The sequence below is a fragment of the Larimichthys crocea genome, chromosome XVI (genome assembly GCF_000972845.2).
Source record: "Larimichthys crocea isolate SSNF chromosome XVI, L_crocea_2.0, whole genome shotgun sequence".
NCBI classification, from domain to species: Eukaryota; Metazoa; Chordata; class Actinopteri; family Sciaenidae; genus Larimichthys; species Larimichthys crocea.
Window position 1 is genome coordinate 3,104,645 of NC_040026.1, and position 23,400 is coordinate 3,128,044.

General features: G+C 42.8%; 1 protein-coding gene across 7 annotated transcripts in view; it reads left to right on the forward strand.

The window, feature by feature from the left end:
* The window catches only part of myocd (myocardin), a 115,079-nt gene extending 92,118 nt beyond the window's left edge, over positions 1 to 22,961 (forward strand). For 2 of the 7 annotated variants that reach the window (XM_027289345.1, XM_019271400.2), the window contains 12 exons: positions 569 to 634; positions 6,774 to 6,929; positions 11,017 to 11,201; positions 14,678 to 14,782; positions 14,896 to 15,218; positions 15,660 to 15,825; positions 15,912 to 16,430; positions 16,547 to 17,044; positions 17,928 to 18,068; positions 18,498 to 18,626; positions 19,680 to 19,737; positions 19,912 to 22,961. In XM_027289345.1, the coding sequence (XP_027145146.1) occupies positions 569 to 634; positions 6,774 to 6,929; positions 11,017 to 11,201; positions 14,678 to 14,782; positions 14,896 to 15,218; positions 15,660 to 15,825; positions 15,912 to 16,430; positions 16,547 to 17,044; positions 17,928 to 18,068; positions 18,498 to 18,626; positions 19,680 to 19,737; positions 19,912 to 20,528 (2,963 nt within the window). In that variant the 3' untranslated portion in view covers positions 20,529 to 22,961. The remainder of the gene's footprint in view (positions 1 to 568; positions 635 to 6,773; positions 6,930 to 11,016; positions 11,202 to 14,677; positions 14,783 to 14,895; positions 15,219 to 15,659; positions 15,826 to 15,911; positions 16,431 to 16,546; positions 17,045 to 17,927; positions 18,069 to 18,497; positions 18,627 to 19,679; positions 19,738 to 19,911) is intronic. The other 5 variants (XM_027289347.1, XM_019271403.2, XM_027289348.1 and 2 more) reach the window with 3 other exon arrangements.
* The last annotated feature ends 439 nt before the right edge of the window (positions 22,962 to 23,400 follow it).

Sequence of the window (23,400 nt, forward strand, 5' to 3'; positions counted from 1 at the left end):
CGGAGGACTGAAAACACACACAACGAAAGCAAAAGAAAGCAGAAGAGGCACAGACACAAGCAGATCAACAGACACGGGGGAGGCTCTATGTTTATGACCCCGCACTCCCACCTAGACCACTTCTGCGCGCACACACACACACACAAACGGGCACGCAGAAACGTGCGCACACGCTGCGGACCACACACTGCCGAGCAGATCTGTTTAAAAGCCAGGAGCTGTGTTTATCATTCCCTACATCCTGCTCGCAGAAATATTTGCGAGCGAGAAGTGTTGTTTTTTTCCTCTGTGTGTTTTCTGTATGTATATGCATCCATACTGTAGATTATACATGCCGTACATACGTGTGCGTGTGTGTGACATCAGTGGATTGCTTCATTTCGGCCTCCAGATGAAGTGAAATTATTCAAATTCAAACGATATTATGAAACAGCATTTTGAGTGGCTTGAATTCTCAGTCTCTTCCTGCTTTTTGTCTGTCTCTTACCTTTCTTTCCACCTCTCCTTCTCATCTTTCCCCTCCTCCTCCTCCTCCTCTTCTTCCTCCTCTTCCTCTCTACAACTTCAGTCCTACAGTTAAGACTTCAGCAGAGGAGGACACGAGAGCAACTGGCAGACCAAGGCATCATGCCTCGTGAGTAACGCCTTCCAGCACTGAGCGGCCGCACATGCAAACACACACACACACACACACACAAACACACACACACACACACACACACACACACTCTTACATGCTTTTAGACTGCAGCGTGAGTAAGACAGGCATACACTCGACCCATGGGACATCAATAGTAATGAGATATAAAATTACAAATAAACCCCAACTGACACAGAGACATCTTTTTTCACTTAGCTGCTGCAGATAGATTTTTTTTTTTTTTTTGGTTTTATGTTAAGTTTTGAGATCAGTAACCTTTTTAGAAACAATGTCCCTGTTCCTCTGGATAATCACCAGAACATGCTCTCATGTATTTCACTGGAACTATTTTTTTTTTACTAATGAAATAGACCCTACAGAAACATATCTTATCCATAGTAATGGGGACACTGTTTCAAGATGTTGCTGTTAAATTTTTTTTAAATGTAATTTTTCAGCGCTGTGAGTGCCACAACCAAAAACCCATTCACCTCCTTATATTTAATATATTTACCAAACCAGATACTAAGTTTAACGGGAGAAAGAAACATTTTTTTAGACACAATTTGGGTGATAAGACACAGGTCACAGTCTTTGATGCATGTAATGTAGAAGTTTACAAGGTTCTGTAAAGAAACCTTTAGCCTTACACTGTTACAAGCTGATTGGAGTATCAGTCACACGAGCGCAAATAAAATGGCAGAGCTGCAAAGACTCCTCTGAGTCCTTTAAAACAGTCGTTTAGGGATTTGTGGGTAAGACAAAGACTGTGTGGCCCTTTCTCCACATTAAACATGCTAACACACATTCAGTGGCATTACACAAATGATAAGAAACTTTCTGCATTTGAGATTTTTACCAACCGAACCGACTCCTCAGCTGGGGTATGAACTGAATCAGGACTTAGCCTCAAGTGTGATGTGACGTCATCAGAATCTATTTATTTGTAGCCTGAATTTTACTTTAGTTTTTTTTTTTTTTTTTTTTAGATTTTGGGCATAGACTTGGATAAGGCAGATGTATTTGTTGTTGTTTTTTGACCACTTGGGGGCAGCAGAACCAGCTGTAAACACAAAACTGACATATTATCAAGCCGAGCTGTTTACGCACTCAGCAGACGCACAGAGCCACATTAACATTTTTCATTTGGAGTTCTTTTTTCTGACCACCTGACAAATATAAACCCAATAATCACTTTCTTTTAGCTCTGCTTTTGGTTTCCAACAACGCCTGAGAAAAATATCTAATTGCTCCGCTATGCTCACCAACTAGTCACTGTCTTTGTATGCTTAGAGTTTGATGCTGAGCAAGTTGTGTTTATCTTCCTACCGTCGTTTGGAAACAATGCTCATACCGTGCGTGTGAAAACAGCGTAAAACATTAGTTGCAGGCCAAAAAAACAACACAATGAGCTGAAAGACACTAAAACATTCTCGAGAGCTGAGAGGTCTTTTGTAATTTGTTCTGTTGTTAATATAAAAGTGATGATTAGTGCAGCTTTAAATACACACTGTTTACTCTTAAATGAACAAATGAAAAACACATTTTTCAAGTCATTTAGTATGGTGAAAAATCGAATATTGTGTGTGTTGACAGATTTGGAGAGCCATGAATGCAAAGGTTCAAACATCCCCAGCGTGGGAGATGTTAGCGGCTATTACCTCTTCAGATTTGGCTGTTAATTTTCGGCCTGTTTGGCTCAATCAGTACTATTTTATAAATGTTGGAAAGCAGCTTTGAAAAGCATCTTTTCCCCAAGTTTTACATGAATCGGATCACTGAGTCTGACGTTTCACATGATGTGTAAGAAGAAGAGTGATTTGTGATGATCTGTCGCAGTTTGGAAATGAAATAGTAAAATCAGATGCCAGCTGCTTGTAAAAGAAGAAACTAGGAAGGGAGAGAATGAAGGATGGAGACAGGGAAGAGCTCAGCAGATGACCTTCAAGCAGAAAGAGAGAAGCAATCAGTGAAATCAGCTGCTTTGCTTGTTTTTTGGATCCAAGTGCTCGTAGTGGAAAAACGGTAAACCTCTGTGAAACAGCACAACCACAGTCAGTCAAAAGCCGAGGTCAACTTCCAAACTCTGTCTGCGAACAAAAGACTTACGCGGCAGATTAAAGCATTGAAAACAGACGGCGAGAAACAGGTAGGAAGAAAAGAAAAACAGTTAGGATGACAAATGCTCTAAAGAGAAGCAGACCCAGACTCCAGAGACGGATAAATCACACAGGTAGTGACAGATACAAAGGTGCACACAGAGGAAGCAGGTGGATATATATATATAATAATATGTGTATATATATATATATATATATATATGTATATATATATATACACATGTGTGTGTGTGCGCACTCCGACAGAGGCAGAGAGACAGGCAGATAGCGCCTGCAGCCAAGCGAGTAGGGCAGACAGGTCGGTGAGTGACCGCCGTGGAATGCTCTCGGTGCTGGAAGAGGCTCTCAGCTTCGGAGGAATCAGCGGCAGCTCGGGCCAGATTTACAGAGAAGTTACCTGTTTACAGCACAGCGCCACATCAAAGCTGAGACACGCCCCAGACACCACAACACATTTTAGAAGAAGCAGAGTTTGAACCTCGTCATGAAAGACATGACGTGAACAAGTCCTAACTGCTGTGATCGAGGGCCTCTCGTGTTCTTTTTGCTGGCATTTGCAGCAGAATACAAATATTGAATAGTCAGAGATACCAAACGTTTGTATAGCATGAGACATTACACAGCAGACAGCCGCTTACTGTGTAAACTAAGATCTTATCGATTCCTTATAATGCAACACTGAGTCGTCTTGGCAGACCTGGGAGCAGTGAGCGATGCCAGCATGCGGCGTGTAGTGTGTCCTGGTTATTTGGCCTGCAGGAACAACAAGGGGACTGGAGGGGGACTGCAGGCCAAAGGATTTGTTGAACGATATCTCTGGCAACGTTTGCCATTTCACAGAGGCTCCAGCCTCCAGATAAACTGCTGGTAAGTGTGCGGGAGAACGGAATCCAGAGGCCCGGCAAAAAGGCCCTATCAGTTTCTAGGAGTCTGTCACAGATAACGCGGCAAGGAGAAACGCAATTGGCCGACGGGGACGCTTTTTTTAAAAACAAAGAAGTTTCAATTGGCTGTTTATCTCTTGATTGCAGGCGGTGGCGCAGATGGAGGAGGATTTCAAAGACTTTGTATTTGTTAGTACACTCTTGACGTTGTGAAGCGTCAGCGCCCGGTTCTCAATGTTAAAGAAAATAAGATATTTCTGGGGGCGTCGCAGCGGCATCATACATCTCCTCCGTGCTGCCGTAGATGTGATCCTTCAGATGCTGGCTGGCTCAGCCTGGCTGTGTTATTCCTGCTGGGGAGATGGACGCGGCGCAGGGTCTGTGTATATATTACCCAGGGAACATCTGGTGTTTATTAGGCTATTCAAGAATCCGCCCCAGCCTCTCAGGCCTGACTGGCGTGTGGCCTGCATAGGAGCACACTGTCTGCCTGCTGGCCACAGGTCTGAATACACACACACACACACACACACACACACACACACACACACACACGTACAGGCTAATATTTCCTCATAAAGATAATAGGGCTGGAGCTGCAGGTTTACTAAACTTTTTCCTGCGTGTGTTTGTGCTTCAAAACAGCACATCTTCATTCCCCCCAGCAGTGGTGCTTTAATCCTCCAGGGATGGAAACACAAAGGGAATTATTCCTGCCTAATGCACCATACGTCTTCCCTCTTAGTGTAGTGTTTACATTTGACAGATACAGTCAGCAGGTATACGGAGGTTTAAAGTGCGGCGTGTGTTTTAATACCGCTGCAGAATGTTTAAAAGTCCGTAAGCCAGCCTCAGACTCACAGGATCACATTACATCATGCCCGTGCGGGGCCCTAGCGCACACTTAAAGCTCCGTGTGTCCCCGGGATGTCAAATCAGGTCTTAAATCAGGTGACAGGTGAGGCGAGGGGCTCGCTGGGTAAGCTGAGTTATAAACAGACGATGATGTCAGCCCGCTGGCACACGGCGACGGCTCGCCAAACGTGACCGGCAGCTGATCCCTCGCCACGGAAGGAAGGGTGACCATGATTGAAGCACTGCCCTCCCTCCATCTGTGTGGCATTCACTCCCTTGTTTTCTTCTCTTCTTTGCTTTTATGTTTCCTTTTTCCAACAATATTTTTCTTCTTTCTTTATACCTACATAACTTTCTTTGTTTAATTTTCTTTCTTCTTCTTAACTTTCTTTCTTTCTTTCTTTCAGCATCAGCATATATCACAAACACGTTCACTCATACAGATAATTTAATTAATTGTATTTTCTGATTTTCTGTTCTCCATCTCATCTTTAATCATTCTTTCTTCTATTTTTTCTTCCTGTCTTTTTTCATCAGTATTTTTTCTGTATTTTTCTTTTCTTTTTTTCCCTTCATTGTTTCATAGAGAAAGATAAAAGTTTGAATGCGACATTAATATGTGCAATATTTGCTGCATCTGGAGATGATGAAAGAACATTTATTGTTGCACATTAATCTGAACTTTTGATTTCAGGTCCATGTTTCTACCTGAGTGTTCCACTCAAAGTCTGTTTGACCAAATACGTGCTGTTGCTCTTTCTCGCTCTCAGATAATCAAACTGATTGAGCGCTGTTCTCTCCCCGCTGCTGGGTAATGAGTCCTGTGAGTGCTGCTGTGGATTGATTGTAGGCCAAGTCAGGTTAGCTCCAGCCTTGATTATTTATACTGGATTTAACAGGGAGAGATTGTGGAAGGTTGAAAATCTCAGCCCTTTAATTACAGCTACTCCATTTATTTTTCTAGTCCTCAGAGTGTCTGGCTGGACTGCGAGCGGAGGAGCTGAGCAGACATCAGAACGGATCCAAAACAGAATTATTGATTATTGAAGGCTGAGGGGAGGTTATGTTCATACGGTAGTGTTTGTTTGGAAAATGACAGATGAGACAGAACTGCACAGGTGACGAATAAGATGATGAAACAAGAAAAAACAACTAATTTAGCAATTTCAGAATGAAGATATTGATAGAAAGCTTGATTGTTCAATCAAAATAACAGCCCTGAAACAAGTTTAAGGGAAGTAGGGACGGAACGGTAGAAAATATTAGGCTCTCCAAGCACCACCATTATGACAGACCGTAAGAGCACGTAGGACAGTAGCGCAGAACAATGGATACCGGTTTGTTCCTAACAAAAAAGATGATTAGTTGTTAGGAACACTACAACTAGCGATCATGGATGTAAGCCAAAGACTGTATAAAACATGGACGTCGTGTCCATGAAGTCACCCACAGGTTTCTGAAGAGCCGTTGTGAAGCTCAGTTTGGTGGCTCTGGTTGTCGCCATCTTGGTAGTCCTGCCTCTTCTGGATTGTGGGCTGACCTCAGGTGGTCCATATGATGCCTGGGTGCTCAAACTAGCCACCTGTAATGGTACCCAGTCAGTCAAAGCAGCCATGCTGTTAATTCTGCATAGCTTTAAGCCTTAATATAATTAATAATAACAGGTGAGTTGTATATGAATTCACCCTCAGTACAGTTGTCATGAACGGGGAAATTAGCTATAGAGACCAAAACTGTTTTTTGTAACAGGCTGTAAACATGTTTATTTCTGCTTTAGAGACTGACTCGTTCTGTAGCCAGCCTCAAGTGGATGTTTGAGGTACTGCAGTTTTTGGCACTTCAACGCTGGCTTCACTTCACAGCCACGGAAGTGTGTGATATGTGTATGAACATGAGTATGTAGCAGGCTGATATTGAAACATCTATATTCTATAGCACTATATAGCTCTACTAGTATTATATATAATATTTTAGTTGAAGATTTGATAGAATTGTATGCTTATTTCATTTAAAAAAAAGAAAGTTTGTGTACCAGCAGTGGTACTCGTAGCATAGTTTGACAACCAGTGTGATAATGTATTGGATTATTATCACTGATGCATTCATGTAGAAGCAGCATGTTGTTTTTCTTAAAATATACATGCATACAGTGTGATATACAGGATGTTCATTCTACTTAAATACTTACTTACTTTCCACTACTCACTTGTATTAGCAGTGTTTCTCTGCTGTGTCCATGTTGTTGATGGTGTGGTGCTGCTGTGTGTTATGCAGACCCGGCCTCAGACGGCTCCTCTCTGGAGGCCCAGATGAGGCTAAAGCGAGCCCAGCTCGCCGAGGACCTGAATGAGAAGCTGGCTCTCAGGCCGGGGCCCCTGGAGCTGGTCCAAAAGAATATCATTCCCCTAGATTCTGCGGTCACAATGACAGGTATCAGAGAGAGAGAGACGCCACCGTGGAACGTCACACACCTTTAACACCTGCTGTGTGACGCCACACGTGTATGTGTTTGTTAGTATTAGTTTGTTTCAGCACGCTCCCCTTCTGACTGTGTGTGTGCGTGTGTGTATGTATTAACAAACTATTGTTCCAGTAATATACTAAGCAGTACAAAGCACTCAGAGATAGTAATCTACTCAAACAAGCATGCACTTTAATGACTGCACTGCTGGACTTCAACACACATCATTTTGTCAAACAAGCAAGTCGAATGTTTATTGTAGATTTTCAACATGGTGTTCCTCCAACACAAAAAGGTTTGTAATACCAACATGATGACATTACATTCATCCTGCAAAGGACCGGAGATCACACAACTGTCCCCAAATCCTCAGATTTCCTGTCTGCTTTGCTAACTGATGTTATGAACCTCTTCACAGGTCACAATATGAAAGGAATAAAACCAGGAAGTGCATCTATGACTTTTAGTTAAATAAAAAGTAACAAACTAAAACTTTAACGTTAAAGTGTCAAAGTGTGTCTGATTTATAGGGCTCTATTTACAGCATATGGCAGAAATGGAATACAATATTCATAACCATGTTTTCATTAGTGTATAATTACTAGGGGTACTGGAAATAATAATCATTATGTTTTTGTTACCTTAGAGTTTTATATAAAGAGATTCCCATGGTTGTCTTCCATGGAGTCTGTCATGTTGGTCCACCATGTTTCTGCAGTAGCCCAGAGGATTGTTCTCCTTCATGCTGGGAGGGACAGGTTGAAGCTAGGAGGTTGCAGTCTGCAACTACACCACTAGATGTCACTGAATCCCACACACTTGACCTTCAAGCAGCATGGTCGGAAAATACACTTCTAGGCACCATTCATGAATAGTTTATAGTTCACTATTGGCTTTATATTTTAAGAGGAGAACAGGTTTGTGTTGGCAGGTTGTTCTTTGAGTGGCTGGACCATTAACTATTTACTAAATTAAGTTATCAACAGCTCCTTTATTAATGGACACCAACGTTGGTATCTGCATTATAACCAAATAGAATGGATCATACTAAGCCATGAGATTTCACAACACCCAACATTAGTTCTTACAGTGGCTTATAACTGATCTATGAATTGTTTATTAACCATTCATAAAGGTTGACATATCAGTCTGACCTCTCCACCTTTGCATTCTGCTCTCTTCAGTACCTGTTTCCTGTTGTTGCTTCTTAATGTGAGCCACATTTCTGAGCAGGAAAAAAAAACTATTTATTTGTATTTCTTGCACAGAATGTTATTTACATTTTTTTTTAAGAACATCGTGCTTATTTCGGAAAGTCACGATCTACAAACATGTTGTTATTGCGGCAGCGAAAAGTCCGATTTTCTCTCTGCCAACGGTCTTTACAAATGTATAGTGGACTAAAGTGCATGTGGAGCCCTGCGGAGACCTCCACCTCCTCCAGTGTTTGATTTAAAGAAATACACAACATGCGTGCTTAGACACTGCATTGATTTAGCGCCGTGCGAAGGATCGCCCCCGAGCCGTCCAAACGGGGCGCTCTGTTTGTCTTCTAATGCTCAACATGTTACTCGCTCTCTCTATATCATTCTTGGCAGCACAGCTAGTGTTTTTTTCGGCTCTGGTGTTTTAGAGGTTTTATGTTTGCCCCCTTCAGCTTCCAGTAAACATGTTGCGTAAAGGAGACGGCGGGCTGCCGTCAGCTGGTTTACACTACCTCTGCAGGAGGAGGGGAGCGGCGTTTATTGAGATGAACAGCAGCTGTATTTGGGTCCACCCTTTCTTTAGAAGTGGCGATGTGTATTTGAGTTTGAGTGCATCCTTGTGTGTGTACGTGTGGGCGTACCTGTGTCTATGTTTGTACCTACCCTCCTCCACCTCCGCCTCCTCCGTCTCTGCTTTAACAGGCCTGTATAGCCACCTACAAAGCTCTGTGACAGGACCAGGCTGTTGGGTCCCCCTCGCCTGCAGCATTAACCCCTCACCTTAAAGCTCTATATCCCCTTACACATCACTCCCAACGATTGTTTCAACCTCTGCCCGGTGCTGTTGGAAACTATGTGACCCGCCGTAACTTCCAAACCAGCCACTTGGAAAGCGGAAGTGAACACGGCTTCTTGCAATTGTGCCATCTCAATCTCCCGGTGACATCGAGTTGATTTAAAGACTTATGGAAAGAGCGAGCGGCTGCATGTGCACATTCACACTGACACGTTCAAGTGTGTGTGTGTTGGTGCGAGTGCGGAGAGTGAAGGAGTTTAACATGAACAGGTGGGAGGAAATGGCATTTAGGACAATGCTGTGTACTAAGCTGTGTGTGTATGTGTGTGCGTGCGTGTGTGTGTGTGTGTGTGTGTGTGTATTGCAAGGTCATTGAGTTGCACAGAATGGGCCTGGTGTTGTGATTGAAACCAGGGTCTGTTCCTGCCTGTCACATGTTTGGATACAAAAAGAGAATCTTATACCACTGCACGCGCACACACACACACACACACACCAACCTTTACCACCTCCCTCCCCTGGCTCTGTTAGATAGCCTCTCTTAGCTCCTCCAATTAAAGCTGCATTCACTATCAGCTCGGCCAATCAGGAGCATGATGGATGTAAAGTGGCGGTGTCAGTCTCTCACGCACACACACAGCGTAACACCTCCGGGCTGAGTGTCGTACTAGGTGTCAGTGACAGACAGGCGCTGTGTGAATACCACTGGTCACACAGGGGACACACACTGTGTACGAAGTGCAGGCTGCTCGTAAACAACACGATGCTCTCGTAGTGAAAGAATCATTCCAGTTAGTTTCAAAGTCAGTACGACTGGGCCAGGTGAACCTACCGGCGACTGGCAGTGATTTGGCACATCTGGACATCACCTTCATGCCCATTAAACCCAGTGACAAGACCAATGGTGTGAAAGTGAAACAGTATTTCTCTGTATGTTACTCGCTTGTATGTACCTGTGTGACTGACTATTCACACTTAATCTAGGTTACTACAGCGATATGATCATAAAATAAACAGATTTAATTGCTGAAATAGTGACTCCATGGTAGTGATCTGTAAAAAGTCTGTCAGGTCTGTCCACAAGACGACCAGCAAACAGCTTTTGAAATGTTTTCTCAGTTGAGTTTGGATTGATCAAGGGTAATTTATGCTAACTTGTTTCATCGTAAAGTATAACTGATCTGTCCAATCTTTTTTTTCTGGGCTCTCTATAAATATTGAATACTATCACAGAGATCTAGGCGCCCACAGACGGGTACAAGAGGGGATGGCACCTCCACTGCTTGTTGCTGCAGACATGTTGAGAAGCGAGAGTGAAGATGAATCTATTTTTTTAATCCCAAAAGTTAAAAAAAACTCCAGAGCAGAGTTTGCATTGCAAATGTGGGTCTATTTGCATCTTTGCATAGACTTAATATGTGTAATCTCATCACACGAAAAATTTGCACTTTCTGCGCAAACACGCCATAATCAGGTTATAATGCAGGTATTGCCTATCATAAGGTCATTTCAGTTTATGAAGTTCTTACAGTCTAAACTAAAGCCATCTTCTAAACATGGAGATGTTTGTCCTCTGATGGTTTGTTGCCTGGTCGGTCAGGCCTTGAACTCGGGTCGTACTTACAGCGTTTTGGCATCCGTTATCAATACTAATCAAACTGTACTCACCAAGCTGTGTTTGAGTGAACTGAGATCTGGAAACGTGGCGACATCACTAGAAAGAAGTCAGAGAGAGAGTAAAGAACAGGAGCAGCCAGACGAGCGCAGCCTTTAAACAGGTTAGACAAACGTTTGGAAGAGGAAACAAAGACACGCGGTGAAGTCAAACTGTCAGATGTGAGCAGCCGTCACAGTCTACAGACCTCTGTCCTGTGCTCTGTTTTCCTGAGCAGTGACTCCATCTGCCTTTCCAGATCTCAGTGCAGTGTTATCATAATCGACCCACACAGTAACAAACTGGAATTATCATTTAAAAGTATGCTCTGTCCCTCTTCCTTTCCTCATTAATCTTGAGGCACTGACCCCTCACCTATCTCTCTTCTGCTCTTCTTCCAGTAAACCATGGTAAGTTCCCCAAGCAGGAGGACTCGTATGCGTTCGAGGAGGACAGCAGCAGTGAGAGTCTGTCTCCAGAGCAGCACCACAGTGATGAGTCGCAGGGCTCGGCCTGCCCTTCGTCTGAGGCTGTTGGCAGCACGCCCTCCTCCTCCTCCTCACCTGCCCTCACCAGCCCACGACAGGTAACAAGATTCCTCTCGTCCCTGAATTCTTCCCATCTCTGCTTTGTTTTTGTCTGCGTCTCTTCCACTCTGACCCTTTGCTTCTTCTGCCCTCCTGTGGTGGCAGAGTGAACTGCTGCAACCGGCCCTTGCCTCCCCTGTTTTCCACTGACCGTTGGACTGAGTTGAACTAGGCAGGTGTCACATTACTGCACACTGCACAGCTGACTTTATTTCCTCACTGCTAACCTTTCGCTCATGATGACTTCATTCCAACGGTCGCCATTAGTAACGGTCACAGGGTTGAAACTCGTGCCAGAACAGGATTGTTTATATCTGTCTGTCTCTGAAATGTTCCGACTGAATCATTAGCTCTCCCTCTCGGGGCAGTTGGAAATTCCTGTTTAGAGCTTTTGGGATATTTTTGCAAATGAAACATCAATGCATGTGCATTTATGGATGTAATTTATTCACTTGGATTACAAACTGAAGCCTGAAGGAGAAGTCAGCATGGCAGGCAGGTGATGTTTGAATCTGAGGCAACAATAGCAAAAACTACGTCTCCAGGGTAAAAAACATCTAAATAAAGGATTTGCTATACTTTTATTATATACTGTGATCTAATGGTTTAGCATCATTTGGCACATTGTGGGGATCATAAATCAGCCTGATGGATAAACCTGTTTGCTTCTAAACACAACAAACAAAACATGAAGAGTAATTAATGTAATATTAATATGCACAGTGTTTCATTACAGCTAAAACGAATGATTATTTTTGTTTGTGATTATTCAATTGAATGTTGCCGTACTAGCTGTGTGGATGTTAGGGTCACATAGTCAGTCCTCCACTGTAACTGTAACTGCAATGTAAATTAATTATTATGTATGTATAATATACTACTGGATTATCAGATTAGTGCGTTAGAATTTAGCATTTGAATATGGCAGCTGGCTGTAGTGGAGCTATGTTTAGATATACAGTACTGTTGGGTGGTTTAATTAACTTTATGTATGCATTATATTAAATATGTTCATTAATCTGTAAAATAACTCATCTAAAGCTGTCAGATAAATGTAGTTTAAAGTACAACATTTCCCTCTGAGATGTGGTGGAGTAGAAAAAATAAATAGAAGCTAGCTTAAATAGAAGAACCTCAGACGTCAGTATAGTAGCTGAGTAAATGTAATCAGTTGCATGAACTTCGATGATCACCTGATGTTTCATCTAGCGCCACCATCAGGTCCAATAGTTTGACCAAATACCTGCAAACACCCAGTGCTAGTGTGCACTAATTAGCGAATATGAACACTCGGGGCTAACCCTGACCCTAGAGCCTCACAAAGCCACCAGCATGGTACAGTCTTTGGTCATCCAATGGTCTGTTTTGTCAACCCAGTACTGAAATATATTCAAAGTACAAATGTACATACAGAGGCTGGTCTGTTGGGTCTGAATGGACAAAGAACTATACACTGTATGTTGCATTTGCATTTAATGATAAGATTATAACTATTAGAGACAAAATCCATCACCTCTTGCCCTCAACAGGCATTGATCTGCATTCTGATACAGCAAGTTTTGAAACAGCTGTAAAACCTGATATGTATTTAGACTGTTTTTCCCCCATCGACCTTCATCAAATAACTTTAATCATTTCTGCAGCTAAGCCGTCATCCTGTCTCTTAGACTCCATCCCAACCAGGTTGCTCAAGGATGTTTTACCTGTAGTTAGTAATTCGTTATTGGATATGATTAATCTGTCTTTATTATCAGGATATGTACCACAGTCCTTTAAGGTAGCTGTAATTAAACCTCTTCTTAAAAAGCCCACTCTAGACCCAGAGGTCTTAGCCAACTACAGACCGATATCAAACCTTCCCTTTCTGTCTAAGATACTTGAGAAAGCTGTAGCTAATCAGTTGTGTGACTTTCTCCATAACAATAGTCTATTTGAGGATTTCCAGTCAGGATTTAGAGTGCATCATAGCACAGAGACCGCATTAGTCAAAGTTACAAATGACCTCCTAATGGCATCAGACAAAGGACTCATCTCTGTACTTTTCCTGTTAGATCTTAGTGCTGCATTTGACACCATTGACCATCAAATTCTTTTACAGAGACTGGAACATCGAATTGGCATCAAAGGAACCGCCCTAAGCTGGTTTAAATCGTACTGCATTCTTCCACTTACGTAACATCGCTAAAATCAGACGCATTGTCTCTCAGGCGGATGCAGAAAAACTAGTCCACGCATTTGTTACTTCAAGGCTGGACTATTGTAACTCTTTGTTATCAGGCTGCTCTAATAAGTCTCTTAGGACTTTGCAGTTAATTCAGAATGCTGCTGCATGTGTTCTGACAGGAACCAAGATCAGAAATCACATCTCTCCCATTTTGGCTTCCTTGCATTGGCTACCTATTAAATCTAGAATAGAATTTAAAATTCTTCTCCTTACTTACAAAGCTCTTCATGGGCAGGCACCATCTTATCTAAAAGAGCTCATAATACCTTATTACCCCTCTAGAACACTGCGCTCTCAGGACGCTGGGTTCCTTGTGGTTCCTATAGTTTCCAAAAGTAGATTGGGAGCCAGAGTTTTCAGCTATCAGGCTCCTCTTCTGTGGAACAAACTACCTTTCTGGGTTCGGGAGGCAGACACGGTCAACACCTTTAAGAATAGACTTAAGACTTTCCTTTTTGATAAAGCCTATAGTTAGGGCTGGCTCAGGTCATCCCTTAGTTATGCTGCCATAGGATTACACTGCCGGGGGACCCCACCGAGGGTTATGCCTAGCCAGGCACGGTATTGGTTGAAGATGCACACATCTCCCTTACCGAAAACTCTCTCTCTCTCTCTCTCTCTCTCTCTCTCTCTCTCTCACTCTCTCTCTATATCTCTCTCTCTATATATATATATCTCTCTATATTTCTCTATATCTCACTCTCTCTATATATATATCTCTATATCTCTATATCTCTCCATATCTCTCCATCTGTGGACATGTCTCATTAATGCATGTTACTAACCAAACTTCCCCGGAGTTTCTGTGCTCTGTCGTCCAGCAGGTTCTCGTGGATTGTGGCTGCTGCTGTGATCCTGCATGACGCCCACTACATATATTATTACTGTCATTATTACTACCATATCTATTACTGTAATCATTTTTATCATTCATTATAATTCATTGTCATTTTATCAGTCATTGTACAATATGTTTGTGTTGATTTGTCCTGTACACGTGACATCCATTGCACGTCTGTCCGTCCTGGGAGAGGGATCCCTCCTCTGTGGCTCTTCCTGAGGTTTCTTCCACATTTTTTCCCTGTTAAAAGGGTTTTTGTGGGCAAGTTTTTCCTCACTCGAACCGAGGGTCTAAGGACAGAGGGTGTCACTCCCTGTACAGATTGTAAAGCCCTCTGAGGCAAATGTACTTTGTGACTTTGGGCTATACAAATAAAATTGATTTGATTTCATTTCATTTCATTTCAATAGGGTGGTGCAGCACGAGACCTATCTGATCAAAGCCAGGATGAAGGCCTGTCTGGTGCCAACAACAGCCAGGCTACTCCCGCAATACCTGTTCCTGCTATTGTCAAGGTCAGCAACATTAACCTTCATCTTCCCTTACTTTCTCATGTAGTTCCTCTCCTCGACTTTAAACTACAAACACCATCAGCCCTCACACTCACATTTTCTCGCCCTCTGAACAGTCCAAGACATCAGACAAGAACCGTCACAAGAAGCCCAAAGATGTGAAGCCAAAGGTGAAGAAGCTCAAGTACCACCAGTACATTCCTCCGGACCAGAAGGCAGAGAAGTCCCCTCCACCCATGGACTCGGCCTACGCCCGCCTCCTCCAGCAGCAGCAGCTCTTCCTGCAACTGCAGATCCTCAGCCAGCAGAAACATGCACACACACATCCACAATCTCAGCAGCAGCAGCAGCAGCAACACACACACACACCACAGACACAGGCCCAGCAGAGGCAGCCCACCTTCAGCTACCAGCCTCACCCACAGACCCAAACCCAGAAGTAAGTCATCTTCACTCAGGGTCCTCTTACTAACTTTTTCTGGTGGTTTCAACCTCATGGTTTTACAGTCTTTGTCAGGAAATGATTTGCTGAGGTCCATAGTAAGGTAACGTTTTCTCAAAACCCAATGGCCAATGTTGGGTTTGGGTGTAGCCAGCAGATATCCCAAAATCAGATAATGGATACCTGGGCAAGACTTCTAGTGCAGTCTGATTATCAACTTGATATACAAAAATGACAAGAAAGACACATTTCTGCTAATCTCTAATGTGTTCCACCTGTCTTGCTCTCCACAAGGACTGTTGCAACCAAACAACCTTTATGTGTCAACACTACTTGACTACAAAGATGCCAAAGTTTCAATCCCTTGCCTACAGATTCAGCATCCGTATGCAGACGTGTTCATACACTAACAGATCCACTTGAATTTTCTCATTGTAGAGGAGTCAGTGAGCAGCTATCGGCTTGTAACGCCAACGGTCCATCCAGCCAAACAGTAACAGCCAACAGTAACTCGTCTTCTCCGGTCAAGAACACATATCCCAACCAAAGCAACATCTCACCTGTCAAACCTGGGCCCCTGCCAGCTAACCTGGATGACCTAAAAGTAGGTGTTCCAAAGTAAAAGAAGAGCTGAAAACAAGATAAGAGAGCCTACATGACTTTAATGTTGACTTTTCTGTGCTTTTTAAGGTATCCGAGCTCAGGCAGCACCTACGTATTCGTGGCATGCCCGTCTCTGGCACCAAGACGGCTCTCATCGAGCGACTCCGGCCCTTCAAGGACTCCAACGCTGGTTCCTCGCCCTCAGGCTCCTCTGACATCACCACAGTGACCTTCCCTGTCACACCCACAGGGTCCCTGTCCTCCTACCAGTCCCCGTCCTCCACCAGTGCCCTGTCCCAGGGAGGCTACTACCCTTACCCCAGCACCTCCTCCACCCCTCCCATCTCTCCAGCCTCTTCCGAGCTGTCCCTCAGTGGCTCGCTCCCCGACAGCTTCAGCGACGTGCCCATGTCCTCACCGACGCAGTTCGCCCTGCAGCCATCCCCAGCCCAGCTTAACATGGAGGATGGCCTGGGCACTGGAGGACAGAGGGGAGGGGAGGGTGGAGGTATGGATGGTGTAGAAGCTGAGAAAGATAAGATGTTGGTGGAAAAGCAGAAGGTGATTGAAGAATTGACGTGGAAGCTGCACCAGGAACAGAGACAAGTGAGTAACCATCAGGGTATCAGTCATCATAGAATATAATACACACATTTAAAGCTATAAACATCTTTAAAAAATGGTCTTTGATTGACATTGATCTTTGTCACTGTGCTTGTTAGGTTGAAGAGCTGAAGATGCAGCTCCACAAGAGGAAACGCTGCTATGGAGCAACACAGGACACCATCCCTCCTCCATCTCACCCCTCCATGCACCACCAGCAGACTCCAGCCATGATGGGCCAGCATTTCTTTGGGGTGACAATCAAGCAGGAGCCCATGTCCATGTCCTCCAGTTGCCCTCTGTCCTCTCCCAAACAGCTGAAGAGCTCTCCTGGCAACTGCATAGAAGACATGGGACACTGCAACGCTCCACTCTCCAATATGGGGGGTCCCGGAGGACCGCATTGTATGGACACAGCCACGTCCTCTGGCAGCCCCTCAACAATGCCAGCTTTCCTTAGTCCACAGTGCTCACCACAAGACTCTCCCATTGGGAAGCCTTCTAGTAGCCCCCAGCCTTCGTCTCCTAACAATCCTTACTTACTGTCACCTCCACTGGGGAGAGATGGCTGTGGACACCCCCACCCCCAGGGCAACAACAGAGCACGCAGCATGCAGGTATGCAAATGTATTTATGGACAGAGAGGTCATTCTGAAATGTCCTGTGGAGATTCAAACAAGTTAAAAGTGTGTAAATACAGTTGTCCCTCATTTATCGCGGGAGATGCGTTCTAAAAATAACCCGCAATAAACGAAATCCGCGAAGTAAGTTTTACAATTATTATACATGTTTTAAGGCCGTAAAACCCCTAACCACACACTTTTATACACCTTTTTACACGCATTTTGTACAGTACTCCCATAGTTAATCAGGACGCAGAACACACGTGCGGTTCTCCCTTAGCCAATTTAGGACGCAGAACACAATGCGCATTCATACTGTACAGTACGCTGTAAAAAAATGCATCCAAAATTACACTAAAAAAATCCGCGAAACAGCAAGTCCGCGAAAAGTGAACCGCGATATAGTGAGGTACGACTGTAGTGACTATTTGCTTTGATTCAAGTAAAGAAATGCTAGTGGTGGCTGGTGCTGGTGCTAGTGCGCCAAGCTTTGCTTGTGGCAACGGAAAACCATTGTGGTGTGCCGCATGCCATTGAAAACAATGGTTGTCATATGTTTGTCAGCTAGTTTAGCATGCTAACATTATTTGCTAACTATCACTGAACAGAAAGTACAGCTGAGGCTGATGGGGAATATCATCCATTTTTTGACGACTGTATCAAATGTCATGGTCTCATGGTCTGCATGGTGGAAACACCAACCCACCATTACTAACACGACAATTTACAATTTTGAATAGAGTTTTGGTTTACCCTCTTCTATATCTCTGCAAATAATTGGACCCACAGTATCTCTGAATGTTGCTTCCATGTATACGATCTATTTTTTTATGTTTTCTAACATACATGGTTCAATTTGACTCTTGTCCGACTACAGATGCAGCAGAAGAATAGCAGCCATGCTGTGAACTGTTCTTACCCTTCTGACCAAAGAGGCTTTCAGGGAGTCTTTCCCAACTCTACGGACTGCGGCCACGGCGGCTCAGCCAAGACCGAGAACCAGAATATGCAACCAAAGGTACACATTGTGACAACATTAAGAGCGTTTGCGATGTTGGTGTGTCAGTGTCACGTACGTCATCTGAATCACCTCACGTTCACGTAACCGTTTTTCTCTTTTCTATTCATTCGTATTCTGTCTTTGACTCTGTGGAGTTTCTTTTGTTGTGAGGTTCATTGTCACCCTTGTCATAGCTCTGCTCTATAAACAGAGTTCATCTGTTTCCGTCACACATTCCTTCACATGTTGGTGACTCTTCCTTTACAAGAACACAACGCCAACCATATTCTTCAAATGAATGTTCAATGTGATGAGATAATTCGATCTCGTGGGCCTGATTTGTAGTTCTTTTTGTTGTTTTTTTAAATCTGCAGTACACTCACAGTTGTTAAGCTCCCTTACTCTAATTGGTGGGCTAATGTCACTTCTCACCTATTTTTCATATAGATGTCAGTATTGCCATCTCCTCGGCATGTTGGCCAAAAGTGCCAGGTCTCTCCCCCCGCCTTCAGTAGCTCAGATTCAGATGCATCTGACTTAAGACAGCCCCCATGCTATGAGGATGCAGTCAAGCAGGTAAACTCCAAATCATGCTAAAATTCAGTAGAGAATGGCTGGCCAGAGATTTGATTTAACCTATCGGCGTTGCTCTAATTCCACTATTCCTTCTGTCTCTTCAAGTACATCACCTGTACTGCACCTCTTTGATTCATCCATTCGCTTTGTTCACTACACTAACTTTCCACCCTTTACCAAGTCTGGGTTGGGGTTTTAGTTGGACAAATACTTCTTGAAGACGGCTGTTCAGTTGGAGAGATAGCTACTAGAGCCCAACCAACAAATCAACCAGGCTATTACCAGGCAAATTGCTAATATATCAATAACAGTGCAAAAATGTCAAAAATATGTTTGAGGAAATCCAGAAGAAATCAAGATCTTGTGACCAAGATATTACTATTACGTAGTTTGTCCAACAGAGAGCACTAACAACTAACAAGTTCATTTTTGAGCATGTATCTTGGTCACAGTTCTTCTTCTTCAAATGAAGGAATCCTTATCAAAATTGTTGGCTAATGTTATGAGAAAAATATTGGACAGTATATTGAAATTGGATTTTTGTCAAATACTGATGTTAGTATTGGTTGGGCTACCTGGTGATCTACCTCTTTCAATCAAAATACTGTATATCAAATATGAATGAAAAACTGGTGATGCTGCAGACAAGCTAGCTGGCCAACTAAATCAACTAGACACTGGAGTATGAAAAATAAGCAAGCCTGCTAGCCTGCCAAACTTGCTAGCTAAGTTGGAAAAGTTATTGTTGAAAAGGTCTGTTTACCCAAATCACAGGAAAAAGGCGCTAAAAATGCTAGGATAATTATAAACTATCTTTAGTGTTTTTAAAGTTACAAAAGTTAGTAAAAAAAAAGAAATCATCTCAACTTATAAACTGGTCTGTCTCCAAGAAAATTTTGTGTTACCAAAACTCTATTCTGCAAGTCTTTGTCGACTGCTTTAAAGCTTGCATATATTTTAATGTAATCCATTGTAATTTCATTGGATTAAATTTTTAATTGTTAACACATTGATCAATTGATAAAAGAATCCTTTTTTCCTCTCCTGTTTCAGCAACTGACCAGAAGTCAGCAGATGGATGAACTTTTGGATGTGCTCATAGAGAGTGGAGGTAAGGTGAAATTTACTTAATACTGTTAGCATAGCTATTCTGGGTGCAAGATGGGTTTAGATATGGTTCAAAATCTAAAAGAAAATCACCAAGTGCACTGGTTTGAAGTCAGTCTTGCCCCATCAGCTCGCAGTACCTGCTGTGACCCTCCCTCCTCTCCTCTTTGTCTTCAAGAGATGCCAGCTAACGCCAGAGAAGAGAGAGAGAGGTCCTCTGTAACCAAAGTTGTGCCTCACATTACTGTGTCCCCAGGGTGTCCCGGCCTCCTCATCCCGAGGTTCCACAGACACTACGAACATCTGTCCCCCACCCAGCTCCCATACGACCACTCAGCAAATCACATCACAGAGAGCCACTTGGAGAGTCTGCTAGGAAGTCCAGTTGGCCGGGGAGGGGAGGTAGCCCTTCTCAAAATGGCCACCGAGGACGGGGGGCAAGAAGATGAAGGGAACAGAGACGGCGAAGGGTACGGCAGCCCCCACAACCACCATCGCCACCCTCATCATCCCCAACAGGACAAACACGTGACCAGCAGAGATCTGATGGACACCCCTCTGTCACCCATCAGCTCCAAGGTGTCCGCTGTCCCAGAGGTGCAGGGGATGGTCAGCATGACTTTTAGCGAGACGCCATGGGAGTCGATGGAGTGGCTGGACGTGACGCCACTCAACTCGGCCGTGGCCTTCAGCGTTGCTCCACCAAGCGGCCCAAGCATCTTCAACACAGAGTTCCTGGATGTCACAGACATTAACTTGAACTCTGCCATGGACCTTCACCTGGAGCACTGGTGAGAGAGCATCACTGCCACCAAAGCCAAGACACCAGCTTACAAGTAGCTGTACGGACCACTCATATCAGCTATGATCCTACCAAAGAACATTTAAATTCTACCTTAACAGCTTCAGTCCAAGTGCCAGACTTTGTTGTAACACAGTGGGATGTGACAGTAGACCATTAGCCTACATCCAGAGATTGATGGATTGACGGCTAAGTCAGACTTCTATTTTGACTTCTTCTCTCCACTTCACTGAACAAGTTTTTTTATGTTGTCGTTATCCCCAGAATCCAAAGACTAAGTGCTTTTTGACATGATCTTTGTCCGCTTTTTGGACAACAGCGCGCACAACTGCCAAATAAGTATGACAGTGGACACATGAAGGATTTTCTAGACGATGGAAACAACGTGATTACAGCGCTTTATACCAACACTTTATGCAATATCAGTGTTACGCCACCTCGACTTGAAGACACATTTTGACAATCATCATTGTATATTTTCTGAGTCTATGTTTGTATTACTGGAAAAAAAACAAGAGGAATTACAAGGTGAATTGGATTGCTGAGTACGGCCATTTTGTAAATATCTTAACTGTGTGTGCTGACAGAGACAAGTTGACGTCTGCATATTTTGTCAGTGGTGTGGGAGACGACACAAACCACAAATCAAGTGTTTTATGTAATCAGTACAATCAATGTAAATATGACAAAAAAAAAATCTCACTGTGCACCTCTAGCTAAACCACATTTGTCACCAATTGCTTGAGCTTAGAATATGTGTGTCTGAAGGACTTTTTTGTATACAACTTTCTTTACACTATTCGGCGTATTTATCCACAGAATGACATCATGGAGAGAAATGAATGTCTTTGAGAAAACTTTGGTCTTATCAGTTTGAACCTGCAGACAAACTGTGCCTTATTTGCAACAGCTTTTTATTAAAATAATTTTATTCCACTTTCCCCTTTACAATGGATTATTAATTTGCTTTTCCCTGAAAGCTGTTGACAGATATTAATATGAAAAAAATCTCCAACATGTCTGTTTTTTCTTGAACTGCAAAATCAAATGTTCATGACAAGTACAACTTCATCTCTATTTTTTCTAAGTTTTTTTTTGTCCTTACAAATTTTGCCCTTTTTCATTCCCAGGCCAATCACATTTATTTATTTTGTGTTTTTTTTTATATTTATACTTTATCCTGTATTTATACTGACATTCCTTTCTAATAGATTGGGGCTCTTTGATTTAACGGAAAAAACTCCATTTTGACCACGTTTGACATTTCTTAGTAAATCAGTTCTCTTAAAAAAATGTGATGCGAAGTGAAGGAACCACTTGGAAAAGCCATGCTTTCTTAAATCCCTTTTTCTTTAAAGAGTCATATGAAGTGTCCTTTATTAGCACTTGTGAATAGGAAAATGTAATATATTCTGATGTTGACTGTGAATGCTGCATATTAACACGGCAGAAACTTGTACCAGAGCCAGCGTATACACAGAGTAGTCACACTAATGGGATCATTTCAGAGTCAAAACACCTTTAAGGTTTCAGTTTTGGTCACATGTAAAAACTTAAAGGATGGATACCACTTTTTATACACAGTGGTATTGATCTTCTTATGTAGCTAACTCTTGGGGGAAAAAACAAATTAGTATGAGTACTAAAATGTCAAATTGTCAAAGGTCCAGTGTGTGGAAATTAGTGGCATCTAGTGGAGACGTTTCAGATTGCAACCAAGTGAAAACCCCTCATCTCTCCCTCTCGGTTCAAGCATGATGGAGAAACTACACCATGAAAAACGCGAAAGGTCCTATGTAGAGCCGGTGTTTGGTTTGTCCCTTCTGGGATGCTGTAGAAATAAAGTGGTTCAAAATGGTGGACTCCATGAAAGAGGACCCGCTCCCTCCCTAACTGTAAAGTTACATAAACATAATTCTTATTTTCAGGTGATTTTATACTAATGAAAACATAACTATGAATATTATGTTCTATTTCTGTCAATAGGAAATAGGAAAACACACTGGACCTTTAAAGTGTATTGGCCAAGTGATCTGTTGCATTTACATTTGTCCTCTGTAAACATGGGACTCACTTTGTGTTCCATTCTGACCAAATATTGTTTTTTTTTTCCTGTTACTTCCAAAGTGTTGCACTTATAAAATGGGTTCTCTTGAATATATGACAAAGCTGATATTCTTTTCTTCTCGTCTTCTGTTGTAATAATATCGACCAGCCTTGTTTTGATCTTGTGGGGTTTGTTCTGCGATCACTTCCCCTGATCAAGAAAAGAAAATCATCACCTGACAGAAGCTTCCATGTTGCTTGGCCACTGACTTGCTTTACTATTGTTAAAAAAAAAAAAGTTAAGAAAAAAAACAAACAGTATTTGCTTGCATCCTGTATACTACAGAAAGAAGAGCAATAAACTTATCACAGCAAACTCATTTCTGCAGTTACTTTTTTTATTCATGTCCAATTCACAAGAAGCACACAATACAGGTCTTTAATCTTTTCCACGGGAACTTTATTTGGAACCCTTGATAAAGATACAATATAATATTCATCGCCCTTAATATTATCTTATAATCTAATATGAACATTCTAGTAAATTGCAATTTATACAACATGTACCCTGGAGATTCATATTCGCCAGCGGTAAGTTAGCTTCCTGGAAATGTATCCCATGAGAGAAGAACAGATCTGGAGTCCGTCTGTCGTCACATGAGACTGTGGGCTTTCTCAGGGGTTTGCACCATTTCGCATTACGGATAGAAATGGAAAGAACAGAGCTGACGTGATTCTCTGTGTGAACGATGAAAGAATCGCGTCTGGTCTACGCTGCATCTCCACCAATGTGGTTGTAATGTTTTTTTACCCCCTTCT